General features: G+C 43.4%; 1 protein-coding gene across 1 annotated transcript in view; it reads left to right on the forward strand.

Annotated features, from left to right (window-relative positions):
• The first annotated feature begins 11071 nt into the window (after nt 1–11071).
• The window catches only part of Zc3hav1 (zinc finger CCCH-type containing, antiviral 1), a 52174-nt gene continuing 47788 nt past the window's right edge, over nt 11072–15457 (forward strand). The window contains exon 1 of the mRNA XM_055602076.1: nt 11072–11692. Coding sequence (XP_055458051.1) covers nt 11385–11692 — 308 coding nt within the window. The 5' untranslated portion in view covers nt 11072–11384. The remainder of the gene's footprint in view (nt 11693–15457) is intronic.

Consider the following 15457-nt stretch of genomic DNA (forward strand, 5'->3'; position numbering starts at 1 on the left):
AACGAACGTATGTGTTGATGTCAGGGACAATTTGTGGAGTCGACTCTTTCCTTCCATCTTTCTGTAGATTCTAGTGATTGGACTCAGATTGTAAGAGTGTCATTCCTTTTTGTGGATGAATTATATGCAACCCTGTGAATAGGCACATTTTGCTTAAGTCTTCATATTATTTAAAGCACTTGATACCTACTAAGTTTTCAGAGCTTAGCAATTAGCCTCATATTCAGTGTCCTGGAGTTTGCAGCACAGTATCCATCCTACTCTGCCTTGTGTTGGATTCAAGGAAGATACCAAACCATGAACAGCTTCCCAGATTAATGGTTCCCAACCTGTGGGTGGCAACAGAAAGCACATATTTCCAATGGTCTTAGGAACTAAGACACTGTTCAGTAGCCAAATTACAGTTATGATATAGGAACAAAAGTAGTTTTATGGCGGGGGGGTTGCTTATGACAACATGAAGAACTGTAATAAAAGATTGCAGCATTAGGAAGGCTGAGAACCACTGTCTTAGATGTAGCATGCTACTGGCTCTGCCTTTGTCTGTAAGGGGCTCATTCCTATTATGACTTTCTATATATTGGTTTGTATTTTATCTCTATTTATTTTATTACACAAAAGCACTGGTTTTATGCGTCATCAGAAAAGCATTCATTAAATCACAAGACAACTTTGCTACACACCCCCAAAATAGCTGCAGTCAAGCTGTGAGCCTAGTCTATTGTCACAATGTGTCTTGACTGAAATTGCTGACACTGAAATGTGTCAGGCTGAAATTCCCTTCCTAGGTGGTTCATCCACATACTAGACAACCTAGCACTGGCTGTTGGTGGGAGGGCTTAGTTAATTGACACATGGACCTTTCCATTCGGTGACTTGGATGTCTGTATCATTTGAGAGTTGGCTTCCCCAGAGGTACGGAGCTAAGAAGACTCCATGACCTGATTTAGGGAATCAGAGTGTCACTTCAGATTACTCGGGTCCCTCCTCTGCAGCTTGGAAGGAGGTAACACAGGGTGCAGGCTAAACTCACCAGGATCCAACTGGCTGCTGGCTTTAGGCAATTGCCAAATTAGTCCCACCTAAGGATGTCAACATCCCCGTTTCTTCTGCTTTCAATCGATGCATGGTAAGTCGTGCTGCTGAGAGGAGGGCATGCAGCCTGAAGTTCCTCATTTCAACTCCAACAATAAGGTCTAAAAATCTACAGAATGACTGGCACTTCTCTTCTGTGGGGTTAGATCTTCTCTCTTTAACAAGGCCATCCTCTCCTACTTCGCTTGCACAGGTTCAAGCTAGGGGAAAATCCCTGTCTCCTCCCCTGCTTCTGTCCTCTGTGTCGTCTGATTATGAGACTAATGCCTCTCTCCACTCCTATATCTCATTGAACACCTGCTTGGCATGGACTTTGGACATTCCATCTGACTCAACTCAGATATGTATGTTCTTCCAATTTCTACGACTTAGCTGACTCACTTTAGTCTGTCTGTGTGTTGCTGCCTTCTAATTGGTAGTTTAACTGATTCCTAATTGCTTGCTATACCAGTGTGTCCTCACAACTCCAGCTTTGCACTCTCATAGATTTATATCTTTGAAACTCACTTCTGCCAAGATCTTCCAGTAAAACAGCATTAAACAATGGAGAACAACAAACGAAACCCAAGAATAATAGGCAAAACCAAAAGCAATGAAACAGCAAACTCATCCTCTGACATTCTAAAAAAAAAAAAAATTCCCTTCCTTTCCCCTCCCTTGTTAGTCCTCTAAAATGAGTGATCTATACTTGATAATTCTCTTTCTTGACTATAGATATTTTGATTTGCAATCTTACCTGTCCAAGAAAACTAGGCACCAAGCTAGAATATAATATAGGAGTATTTGCTGACTTAAGGACTCATGCTCAGGACACAAGGTTGGAAAAACCTAGCAAGGAGGGGGAAAAAAACAAACAGAAAGAAAAAGATTAAAAGCAGTGACACATGCCTTTGTTTCCAGAACTCAGGAGTCAGAGGCAGGGGATCTCTCTGAGTTTGAGGCCAGCCTGGTCTACATGGAGAATTCCAGGACAGCCAGGGCTACACAGATAATCCCTGTCTATAAAGGGGGTAGTGGTAAATAAGCACGGGCATGTTGATGGCTCATGCCTACACTGCCTGCTCTAGAGATGCTTACTAAAGGAGAAATCACAATTATTGACCCACTAAAACTGTGTTCAGTTTCAGACTGACTGAGCTGAAGAAGGGACCATGCCCCTGTGAGGAGGCCTCTAATATTTGATAATGTACTGTACTAACTGCCAGTTCCTCTCCCCAAGTCGCCAATAACATTTACCAGAATAGTAGCAACAGGGACACAACTCCACACGGCACCTACAGTTCTCTTTAGAGACTTCCACCCACATAAAACTGGACTTCAACAAAGAAGTGAACTTCACAGTGAGCCAAACATAAAGCAAAGTTAGATTTGTTAAAAGCAGAAGAAAAGATGCTTTGAGAGAGAGAGAGAGAGAGAGAGAGAGAGAGAGAGTAAAGCACATCTCATAGGAGCAATGTAGGTGTCTCAAGGGAGAGTCCTAATTAGCTGCATTTTCCTAATCCTCATTGCATACCTGAGGTCACCATGCTTGGGTGTTGGGCTCCTCCTGGCATCCATCTGATGCTGAAAGGTAAGCATGCTGGTATAGCATGGAAGCAAACTGAGACATCTGATAGAGTGACTGTATTATAGAGTAAAGGAAGGGGTCACATCTCCAAAGGTTGCTAAAGAAACCACTTTTCTAACATTGTCCAAAGAGTATGATTTGTTTATTTCATTTGCTTTTCTTTTTAGATTTATTTTATCTTTAATTATGTGTCTGTGTCTGTTTGTGGGTATGTTATATGGATGCAGACATCCTCAGAGCCCACAAGGTATTGGGTGGCCTGGAGCTGGAGTTACAGTGAGTTGGCAGCTACCCGGAATGATGCTGGGAAAAGAACTTTAGTCTTCACAAGTGCAAGAAGCTCTTAACCTCTGTGTCCTCTTTCCAGTCCCAAAGATATAACTCATAAGAAGGTTAAAATTAGATAAGTTTTCTCAGTAAGCACAGTTGTAAAGTGAATCTCTGAGGGGCATTTAGTCCAGGAGAGGGAAGTACTAGGAATATACAGCTTAGACCATGCAAGCCCCAAGCAAGCAGATCATAATCACTGCCCTTGTTGTCTTGATGCTGTGACTCTGGGAGTGCACTAGCTGGCCTACATGGGCACAATTGGTTAATCATCTCTGACAAGGTGTATTTCGGAAAGCATGTATCGTATTGGTGGGCCCTTTGTTTCCTATCAGCGGCATCTGAAGTCTCCTGCCTTTGTCAGCAGTAAAAGCAGATCCAACCCAAGAAGAGGAGCCTCCTCCTTCTCCCATGTACTCCTCATACACCTTAATTCCTTATCTCAGAACAACGCAACACAGGGAAAAGAGAAATATGTAGATGTTTTGGTGACTGTAAATGACAGGGTCAGAGGTCATCTGATACCCAGAGATCTGAGGCCCACCATGGTTCCCATGGTAAAGCTGGGTAAAATGCAGTCTTTCACTAAGGTCCAGCATGAAAGTCCAGTAGAAACATCTGAAATGGCGACTGTACTTTAGAGTGGGGGTACTGTAGAGATTAGAGATTGGTGTCCCTCTTAAGCATGTAAGGGATAAGGAACTGTAGTGTATATCTACTTAACCTTCCAGTAGGCCTTACAGCAACTAGGAGAATGACTACAGAGTACTGCCGGAAGCAATAGCCTATGCCCAGGCATGCCTCCTAAGGCAAGTGCTTGGTTGCAGCTGTGGATGTGGTGAGTCCATTTTTTTCTACTTCAGTCAGTCAATAGTTTTGTCATTTAGATTTCTAACAGTTGCTTACAGCATTGTTCCTGGTTCACTCACAAGTCCTCTGTGATAATAAAGCCCAGAGTAAACCAAAGTGTTTGATCAGTCCACACAGCTTGACATCAGTCCACTAAATTGATGAGAAAGAGGTGGAGAGCATGGGAGAGGCCCTGGGGCAGGGAACCTGTGTTCCCAAGAGTGGGAGCAAAGGGGGGGGCACACACCTTTAATTCCAGCACTTGGGAGGCAGAGGCAGGGGGATCTCTGTGAGTTAGAGAAACTGTGTCTCAGAAAAAAACAAAAACAAAAAACTGCTGAACTTATATTTAAGGATGATTCAAAATTAATTTCAGCATTTATTCAACTGCAACAAGTAATCAGAAATAGAAATTATCCATTATATATAACACATATAGATCCCATATGGGTCTACTAGACTGTCTAGCACAAGGTAATGATGAAATTGATCAGCTACTAATAGGGAATGTACTAGGAGACTCAGAATCTCATAAGAAACATATTAACATCAAAGGATTGAAGATTTTTTTTTTATCACTTGGCAACAAGGCAAGGAAATTATAACCCAATGTTCTACTTGTTCTTTGTATAATCAAATTCCATTACCTGCAGGAAGTAACCCTAAAGGTACCCAAAGAAATAAAATTTGGCAAATGGATGTGTTTCATTTTGCAGAGTTTCGGAAATACGCGCACCGTACCATAACCACATACTCAGGATTTCAGTGAGCAACTGCTCTAAGTTCTGAAAAGGCTGATTCTGTACTCACACAGTTACTAAAACTTATGTCTATTATGAGCATAGCCCTATGAATTAAGATGGACGATGCTCCAGCCTGTATCTCTAGTAAAATGAAACAGGTTTCTTTTTTTTTGCATATTACAATATAAAGCATATTATAGGTCTATTACACAATCCTACAGGACAAGCAGCTGCAGAGAAATCTAATTGTATTTTTTAAGAGATGCTTAACAAACAGAAAAGGGTAGCAAAGACCCTCAGAGATGGATTACATAATACTTTATTAACTTTAAATTTTTTTAGTGATAATGAGCAGAAAACAGCAGCTGCTGAGAGACATTGGATTATGGAAAAATGCTGTTGAACTATGTTGCAGGATATTTGATCATGTTATGAACCCTAACCAGCAGGAATAAGTAAAAAAGAATTATTCCTCATCTCCCCACTAACCTCCTTTATCTCCTACCCGGTATTGGGGTTGTTGGGGTGGAGAAGGGAAAAGAGGATTAAGAAACATAAATGAAATAATTTTTAAAAGTATGCCAACAAACATGGACTGCTGATTCCTCTACTCAGAAACAGCTCTGAGACTGGTTGAGACATGTCTCTGCAGAGCCAATAAGTCCTGTTGACTACAGAGTCCTCAGGACTTATCATGCCATACTTTCATATGGCATAAATGAAAATTTATAATACAGTTTGGTTATCTAGTCCAAACTGACATATAAAGAAAGACAGATACCTACCACCTGCTTGAACGTAGAGCAGAAAGTCATCTATAGCTGAACTGTGCACACTTCACATTCCTTACATATGTTAATGCAAAAGTGTAGATTACCTTTAAAAGTTTATATGTTTACAAAGCCCAGACATCAATGAAGACAAGTGTCCGGGATAACCCAACCTCACAGACTGCCTCAACAGCTGTTTCCTTAAAAATCTGCATCTAGAACAACCTGTAAATGGCTAAGATGCTCCAGCCTCACAGACTGTTCCAACCAGGACTTCAGTTAATCCTTGCGCTTTCCCATCACACAGAGACTAGACAACAAATGATACAACGAACTCTCCCAGGACTTGGCCATTTTCCCAGTTTTCTTAGGGCCCCCCCAAAGAAATCTTCACCCCGAGACAGCAAGAAGCAATTTTACAAGAACAGTGCCCCTTTCCCAAAAAGTGGAGTGGGTGGTTTTTGTTCGCTCAATGGGTGGTGAGTGTTTATTGTCATTAAAAAGGGTTGTTTGCAAGTTGTTAATGGTCTTGGTCTGGGAGGAAACAAATTAAAGGAGGATAGATTTGGGGATTTCTTTCTTTTTCTTTCCTCTTTCCTTCATTCTCTCCTACCTAGTGTTAAGAGGAAAGAGGGAGAGAAAGGATGAAAAGAAAAAAAAGGGGAGATGTAGAAATGATAGGATAAAAGGGTAGATTATTAAATCTACTTTTAGACTAGAGAGCATCAACAAGCCAAATATTTTTACATCAGTATAGGTTATTGTCTATTGATGCAAATTTAAGATTATATTTTGTTACAATATACTCTTGTTTTAGGTATTGTATCTATGCAACTCAGTTAAAAATGTAATGTAAAGTTCTAGTCCTTTTGAAAGCTATGATTACAAACTGCTAAGAAATGCAAGTTAATAGTCAGTCAACCAAACTTATGGTCATGTTAGGTACTAGTTTAGTCAGGGAAATAAGCTTTATTTAGCCTCCTGTATATGTTTTCAAAGTTAAACAGATAGTGACTAGCTAGAAACATGCAATGTTTGCCTATTCAGATATGCTATAGGTAAAGAGATGGACTTCAAAAACCTCAGAGATCTGCAAAGTATGACATTTTAAGATGTTTTATTAATAAAAGGCTTTTTTGACAGTGAGACATGTCAGCTCCTAGCAGCACTCCACTCTACTTCAAACAAGATGATTGGTATCAAAGAACCTCGCATGGAGCTGCTTCAAATGTGGCTAGCTGGGCAAAACTGCCCTTGCTTCAACTGCTGCTATTATGCTCTCTACACTGGACAAGTGGGACACAGAAAACTTAACTGCCAAACTTTGCAAGGACAAGGTAGGCAAGTGCTTCATATTTCCCGCTTCATAAAAAATTTCTGCCAGATATTCTGGGCCAGAAGGCTGAAGATGATGACACAATATTACAGAGAAACCTAGGTGTCTCTCCAGGCATCTAGCCACCTCGATCATTTCTAGAGCCTCGGAAGCTGCTTGCTCTGCACTTCCTGTCTACTCAGGCAATATCTATCTTTCTCAGATCTCTGTTGGAGTTGAAGACTAGATAGTTACAGTCTCATAATTAAGCTTAAGTTGTTTAGGATTTAAGAAAATGTTTTAAAGTCTACAAAGATATTTATTGGTTGATAAATGCAAGTTATGATAAAAAGTGATTTAAATACAGAACTTTGAAATCACCAAGATAGAATAGATAGTAGAGTACTTTCTCCAAGGTTGACAAATACAAATGGACTGGACATTATGAATGTAATTCTTATCTGGTAATTTTCAATTGTTCATATTGTATATAGTTTATTAATGAAGAAAAAGAGACTTTTATTGGACTAAAAGGGAAAGATGGTGGGGGATGTTTTGTGCACTGTGTATTCAAATGCTGATTTCTGAACCCAGAGATCCGGTTGCAGTTTGAGCATAGACACTGGCATTGTCATTTATATGAAGCCTCTCCTATCTCAGTGTTATGTAAAAATTGTTCTCCACCACCCTCTAATTGATTAATAAGGATCTAAACAGCCAATAGCTGGGCAGGAGAAATATGTGGGACTTCCAATCCCAGTGAGGGGGTCCCAGATGTGATGTTTGTCTTGAGAATAGTCACCATGAAGACATGGATGAAAGAGAAGCAGTAAGGGTGAGACTAAGATGGCAGGTAACAGGCCATGTAGTTGGGAAGTAGGCCAGTGTGAGGATTATTCAGGTTAATTTAGACTGAGCTAACTGAGAATATGCCCAGCAATAGTGACTAAATCTATTATTAATAAATATAAAGTCCTCCATGTCATTATTTGGGAGCAAAGGTAGCATTAAAAAGACCTTATTTTTACACATGACCAAACAAACAAACATGTCCCCAGCAAGGACTCTTTTTTTTAATCTTCTTAATCTCATTGGAGAAGTACCACTAACTGCCTTGATTTGGGCTCTTGAGTGTGCTGGCGCTTTCTTTGCTGTAGGTGGATTAACATTGTGGGTGTGGAGGTTAGGGTGTCTGGAAAATAATTGGCCACCAAAGCCACCCAGGGGCTTCTAAGTTTATTGTCTTATGCCCAAGAAGAATAAGGAAATTCGGGCAAGAAGTGAGCAGAAAAGTTTCATTTAGAAACAATGAGCAGGGCTTTCCAGAGAGATGGAGGGTTCCCTGGGGGAGTATTTCATGCCTGCACAGTGTAGTCTCTTACAGATCTTATGGTGGGAACTGGAAGTCATCTTTTTTTTAATTTATATTTCATTTTTATATGTGTTTGTTGTGTTGCTTGTGGAGGTCAGACCACCATGTGGCGTGGTTGGAGCCACCAGAAGGTACTGGGAACTAAACCAAGTCCCTCTGCAAGAGCAGCAAATTTTCTTAACTGCTGAGCTAGCTCTCTAGCCCCACGGTTTAGGTAATCATTCCTGGGATTGGTTACTTTTAAGAGCGAAAGGCTGAGTCAGTAACACTCCTTACTCTACATTCTTTAAGCATGTTCATGTCAGGAAAATATTTAGGGATCTCAAAGAAGGAGAATACTACTCTAGCTGAAGGGTCTCTGCAAGGCAAACTTTACTCTTGATAAAGAGGGTGTCCTCAGAAGCGAGAGCACACAGAAGTAGGAGGCTCACTTGGCTCTTCCCTTCTTCTTCCTCCTCCTCCTTCTCCTCTTCTTCTTTTGGTTTTTCAAGACAGGGTTTCTCTGTGTAACCTTGTCTGTCCTGAAACTCACTCTGTAAACCAGGATGGCCTTAAACTCATAGAGATCCACCTGCCTCTGCCTCCCAAGTGCCAAGTGCTGGGATTAAACACATGTGCCCCCCACTGCCTGGCTTTCCTCCTCCTTCTTCTGAGACAGAGTCTATATATCCTTGGCTACCTGGGACTCTTTTTGCATGAGGCTGGGCTGGCCTTGATCTGCTTCCTTTGCCTCCTGAGTGCTGGGATAAAGGTGTGTGCCAGCAGCCTAGCTACTTGGGTAGCTAACTCAGGTAGGTGGTGACTGAAGTCCTCCTGTCTCCCTCATCTCCCATGCTAGCTAGGTCCTACCTTATGGTCTTATTTGATTGGAAGGAAAGGAGAAAGGGGTTGTCATCCACTTCAGTCACTCAGGTTCCCAGAATGCAGCAGTGCCTTTGTACAAATAAAGGTTTTACTGGTTGGGCGTTGTTTAATATTCACATGAAAGTCTTTCTTAAAAAGATGGGGGTGATAAAAAATGTTTTAATTCCTTGTCCTAAATAAAAGTTTATAGTATTTAATAGAAAAGACTCATATTTACTATTTCTTGTATTCCCTTTGCCCAGTCCCTCATCCATTTACTGGAGTGACTTGACTAGTTCTGGATCCTTCTTAGGACTGCTCTTATTCCCCTAGCTGGAGAGAAGTCCCGTTTACAATGCACACGCTCTCTGAGAGCAGGGACTGTTGCTTTGATTTCTGTCTTCAGAGTCACCCCTGTAAGAAGCACACAGATGACAGTCAATAAGCATTCTGATTTTACTTGATTTGATAAGAACAGGTCTCTGGAAACCTGTCAGACAGTAAATAAGGCCAAGTGGATTAAAAGACAACTACAGAACCAAGAAGCAAGAGGCAACCAGTAGCCAGATGAGGCTACTTTTCACACCAAAGAACTCTTCTCAGTAGGTCTGTGAATTACCACACCACACCCAGAGTGATTCTAACCCAAGTTTCTGAAGAACTTAATTTCTTATTAATTTGTTTTTAAATTTTAAGTTACATTTATTGACAGAGAGAGATTGAGAATGTGGTGGAGATCAGAGGGCAACTTGCAGGAGTAAGCTCTCCCAGCATGTGGGGAGGTTCTAGGGGTCAAATTTGAGTCCTATGTTTTAGCAGCTGGTGCCTTTACCTGCTAAATCATCTTCCTGGCCTATAATCCCCTTTCCTCAGTCTCCCAAGTGCTGATTTTACAGGCATGAAATCACCATGCCAATCTTTCAATATTATTTTAGTGAGTGTGAGCATGTGTGTGTGCACTGTGTGTTTGTATGTTTGCGTGTGTGTGTGTGTGTGTGTGTGTGTGTGTGTGTGTGTGTGTGCAGGCACCCATGCTGCCCTCTTACATGGCTCACATTTTCACCCCTGCACCATGTCTACAGATTTTAAAGAAAGCTTTATTTCGTATCTGATAAGTGATCCTATCCTATTTTATTTTGGAGTGCTAAAAGGAAAGCCCTTTCCCTTTCCTAATTTGTGTCTCGTGTTTGGGGGCCTGCAAATTAGCTGAGAATATAGATGAATCAAAGAAAAGACATTTGTCCTAAATAGAGTGGTTTTTTTTTTTTTTCTCTCTCCCTCTCTTTTTTTTCCCCTTAGCCACGAATGCAGCAATGTCTGGTGGTTTCTTTCCCTATAATTCTGTTCTTTTCTCTTTCTTTTCTTTCATTTACTCACTTTTTAGCCTGATCGCCGGCCCCTCCTTCCTCTCCTTCTAGTACCACCCTCATGCCTCCTCCCCTCAAGTTTTAAGTCTCAATTTAACTAGGGAAGGGGTCGGAAGGGCAGACAGTTTTTTTGTATTTCAATGAGAGTCTGGAAGGCTACGTTGAGCTTTTGTGTGCTAATGGCCCGGAGCAGCTGAATCTTCTGGAAGCTCCCTGGGGACATGTATGGCTCTTTAATTTCGTTAGCCTTGCTTTCCTCAGTGGAAAAAGTAGTTAATAGTTCTTTCTGCCTCTACAGTACCTCAGAGGGTTTACCTTAAAAATCATCTTCATGCCAAGTGGGGGAGGAGGAAATTTGGGGATATTCTAAGCAATTGGTTTAGGGCAACAAAATTAGCCAGAAAGGGTCAAACAGGACTGGAGAAGGCAATGAAACCTGGAGAAAAAGAATCACCGCCCTCTAAGAGAGGCTCGGCGGTGCGTAGAAAGTCGCAGTGCTAGACCTGGCGCAGTGCGATCAGGCCCGGAAACAGACTCTTGAGAACCTCGGTCTTCCGAGATCCACCTGTTTTCTTCCTTCAAGTTATTTCCTCAAGCGCGGAGTTGCAATAGCATCCAGGTCCTGGAGCGGCTGCGAGGATGGACGACACCCAGCAGAGCGCCCCGCTTGCAGGAAGCGCTCGCCAGGGTCAGCTCTGTCCGCGGCTGGGTGGGGCGGACTCGAGGACGCCTCCTGCGGGCCCCCGGGGGTGCGTCACTCGCCTCGGGCTTATCAAAACTCCGCCCGAGCCTCTCGCCTCCAGAACACCGTACTTCCTCCGCTCGCGGTGGCGGCCCCGCGGTGCGGCGCTCGGGGAGCCTCCCGTCGAGCCTGGAGCCGAGGGCCGCCGCCGACCTGCCGGCGTCGCGTCGCTCTCTCCCCGTTCGCTCTCCCGCGCCGCTGACTTGAATTCTGACCCCAGGGCCCGCCGGGTGAGGTCGAGCCTCGTGACGCCACTGCCAGAGTTGGAAAGCGAAACCGTTCTTCTCTGCAAGCGGCACCGCCCGCGTCCGCCCCTCGGGCCGCCCGTAAGTTTCGATTCTCGGTGGAGCAGAGTCCCGCGCGGCGACCAGAGCGGCGGCAGCCATAGCGCGCCATGGCCGACCCCGGAGTGTGCTGTTTCATCACCAAGATCCTGTGCGCCCACGGGGGCCGCATGACCCTGGAGGAGCTGCTGGAGGAGATCAGCCTCCCTGAGCCGCAACTCTGGGAGCTGCTGGAGACGGCGGGTCCCGATCGCTTCGTGCTATTGGAGACCGGAGGCCAGGCCGGGATCACTCGGTCGGTGGTGGCCGCCACAAGAGCCCGCGTCTGCCGTCGCAAGTACTGCCAGAGCCCCTGCGACAGCCTGCACCTCTGCAAGCTCAACCTGCTGGGCCGATGCCACTATGCACAGTCCCAGAGGTTAGTGAGCCGGGGATAGGCAAAGTTCTCTCCCTGCCCAGCCCCGGCTGCTTCCTGGGGGGAAGGTAGGGGGAGGCCGGGGGGCCGAGTGGATGTCACGCGCTCCCCTACAAACTCTCTCTCTCTTCCTGATGCTGCGACTCTTTAATTCCTCAGGTTGTGGTGGCCCCAACCATAAAATTATTTTCGTTACTGCTTTATAACTGTAACTTTGCTACTGTTAGGAAGCGTAATGCAAATATCTGTGTTTTCCGATGGTCTTAGGCGACCCCTGTAAAAAGGTCGTTCGACCCCCAGGTTGAAAGCCACTGGGCAAAGCGATATTGTAGAGAGTCAGAGAGTAGGCTGCGTCTCTACCCTTTCCATCGCCCGCCAGAATCCTAAGTACTTTTGGGTCAACGAGAATTTGGAGAAGTTGCACACAGATCTTTGCCTCCTCGCTACCCTGGTACCCCAGCGCGTGGTGATTGCCCCAGAATCCTAGCCTTGCTGCGTACCCTCCGGCGGCTCCGATACACCAACCCTTGGGCCCGCTGCAGCTCTTAACTCCTAGACTTCCTAAGTCCCCTCTGTCTCCTAGAAGTCTGGCGACAGGTTGTGCCGCCCGGCCAAATTACCAAAGATGTAGTGATCTCTCAGCCTCCTTCCCTAAGTCTGCGTGGTGGCACAGTGACCCACCTTCTTGCGACCCACTCGTTCAGGTTGCACAGTACTTTAACTCCAAAGGCAACAGCTGCCTCTGTTCCTACCTGGCCTTTTTTTTTTTTTTTTTTTTTTTTTTATGGTTGTGGTGGTGGTACTTAAGACTGGTAAGAGGGCCTCCTGCATGCCAGGCAAGCACCCCACCCCCTCAACTGGAGTCTTTAAAAATCTTTTTGAGCCAGAGTCTCACCAGTTTACCCAGGCTGCCTTCGAAGACAATCCATAGCCCTTGAACGTGGTTGAGTTCCTACTGTCACTCCCAAGTGACTGAGATTACAGGTCTGTGCTGCCAGGCCCATATTTCTGCTCATTTATATTTTTCTGGTCACTGTATTTTGCACACTTTGTTAATTCTTTAAAAACTGTGAGTGTTGCCCTGTTTTGGAAACAGTGATCATTAAACTTTTTTTTTAATCATCTATTTACTAGCAGAAAAACTCGAGCCACTCACCTCCAGGATGTGTGTATCAAAACACACAAAGGAGGAGCGTTTTAAATGGACGAAGTGGTTTTTTTTTTTTTTTTTTTTTTTTTTTTTTTTTTTTTTTTTTTTTTTTACTGTTTGGAACAAGAACTCATTTAGTTCATGAAGTATTTGAAGAAATGTGTGTATGCCCCTTTGCCCCTTTACCTAAATGTTTAATGTTATGATGCAACAGTGTGAAAGCCTGTCTGAGTGACACTGGAAGTTACGTTTAAAAGAAGCGGTCTAAGTTGCTGCTTGTAACTGAAGAAATCGCTGAGTCTGAAGGAAGGGAAGTGGGTAGCAGTGGAAAAGGAACATTCTAGCACTGTGCTGAGCAGCAACAGGTTAGAATGCTCTGTGATTCTTTTTTCTGTTGCCTGTTCTAAGAATTTCTTTACTTAAGTGCTGGCTTTTAGTTTTAAAAGTTTCAGTGTTTTTCTACAGTTCTCAGCATATTAAGAAGTGGAGAGGGGAGACTGCTGAGTCTCCAGGTGGCCATCATTTTGATTTGGCAGTTTTACATTTTAACTTTTTGGTGTTGGGGGTTGGTCTGGTGCAACATCCCTTGGTGTATGGGAGAATGTGCTGGCCTGGATAGAAAGCAGATCTGGGGGTGGGGGGTTCAGTATTTAGCATTAGAATACATAGCACTAGACCAACCGCCAACTAAGTGGCCTGTCCTGTGTCACCTATTCTCCATCTTCGTCCCTGACTCCAGTGTTTTCTGTTAAAGCAAATGATGTATGATTATTTATTGGCTACACATTCAGTATCTCGAACAGTTAAGGACTATATTTTATTAGTATTTGCACTATACAACAATCATGTTTTTAGAAATATCTTTCTGTGTTGTTCTCCCCTCCCTTGAGAGAGGGTCTTGCCATAGTTAAGAACTCCTGTCAGGCTAGGTATGACCTTGAAGTTTTTGAACCTCCAATCTCCACATAAGTGCCGGGATTACATGCTTGGCACAACCATAACAGGAATATGGAGTGCTACAGATGGAACCCAGGACCCTGTGCATGCTAGCTAGGAAGCCCTTTACCAGTGCAGCTACATCCTCAGCCCCCAACAAAAAGTTTACTTTATCAATTAATTTAGTATTCAAATTCTTCTGATTGCCTCAGTAGTCTAACTTGTGTTTTCAGCATAAAACACCCATATAGACATGCTCCATAGTTACTTTGATGTGTATCCAACATGTTTTCGGAATGTCATTTCAGTTTGTAGCACACATGTGTAGAATTTTTAGCTTTATGAATTTTGTTATTATTACTACTTCTGTCTGGTTTGAAACAGCCATTTTAACTTTACAAAAACCCCACATAGTTTGGAAGATCATACATAATAGAGGGCTTATTTTGGTGGTTTAAGTTTGGATAGACACTCCAGAAAAGTCGTTATTTTTTGGGTGGCATCAGGCGGGGTGGTGAGGTTTCTTTTTTGTTCTGTTTTGTTTTGTTTTGTTTTTCTTTCTTTCTTTTTTGGTCTCACTGGGTAGCTCTGGATGGCTGGCCTTCCCTCAAACTGACGAAGATCCGCCTACCTCAGGCACCATCTCACCTGGCTGGAGTGTGTTTGTTTTCTTATGTGTATGGTGTTCTGCCTGCACGCGTACCACCTTCTCATGCCTGCTATCCTTGGAGGGTGGGAGAAAGAAGCAGACCCCCGGAACTGTAGCCACAGACAGCTGTGAGCCACTCATTAGTGCTGGGAATTGAACCTGGTCCTCTCAAGAGCAATCAGCCAGTGCTCCCGACTCCCGGGCCATCTCTCCAGCCCTAGACTGTCCTGAAGTCTAGGAAACATTTTTTTTTTTAATCACATGTATTTTATAGTATTTTCCCTTTAACAGCTCTTACAAAATTTCGTCTTTTAAATGTTGTTATGTATTAATAGCTTTCTCTTGGATCACTGGCTAATAGGGTCAGTCAACTAATTAATACCCGCAATGATACGCTGTATTTGCATGATGTGGTGCAACGTGTATTTTTGCTGGTCTTTAATACTTCCTCTGTAGTACTTTTCTTAATTTATACATAGGAATTCTCCTGTCTCGGTGTTCCTGTCTTTCTTTTTGTCATGCTTCTGGCTATACATTTTAGTTGACAACAAGGCTTTCCTGGGTATACTTGTGTATACTTGTTTGGGCACTCAAGTTAGGAAATTTCTGTTTGCTTTGCTGACATGATATATTTCCAAACCTGAAATTCAAGTCCCAGGTGTAATACAGACACTAACTATGCCATCAGCCCAGTAGACATGACAGCTAAGTTAGTCTGTAGCTCCTGAGAATGAGTACAAGTCCTTCCCTTTTTAAAAAACATTTTAACATTATTGTTGTTGTGTATGTGTGCCTAGGTGTACAATGTGTGTAGGGGATTACATGTATGCCAGAGAGCACATGTGGAGACCAACACGCTTATGTGGACTTGGTTCTTTTCTTTTTTTCTTTTGGTTTTGTGAGACAGAGCCTTGCTCGGTAGTGCAAACTTGCCCCAAACTTAAGAAAATCCCCCTGCTTCGGCCTCTTGGGTCTAGGGTTACAGGCATATACCATCACGTCTTGAGGCTGGGAGGTGGCTCAGCAGTTAAAA

The sequence above is a fragment of the Psammomys obesus genome, unplaced genomic scaffold, assembly GCF_907164565.1.
Source record: "Psammomys obesus unplaced genomic scaffold, mPsaObe1.curated_primary_1811, whole genome shotgun sequence".
NCBI classification, from domain to species: domain Eukaryota; kingdom Metazoa; phylum Chordata; class Mammalia; order Rodentia; family Muridae; genus Psammomys; species Psammomys obesus.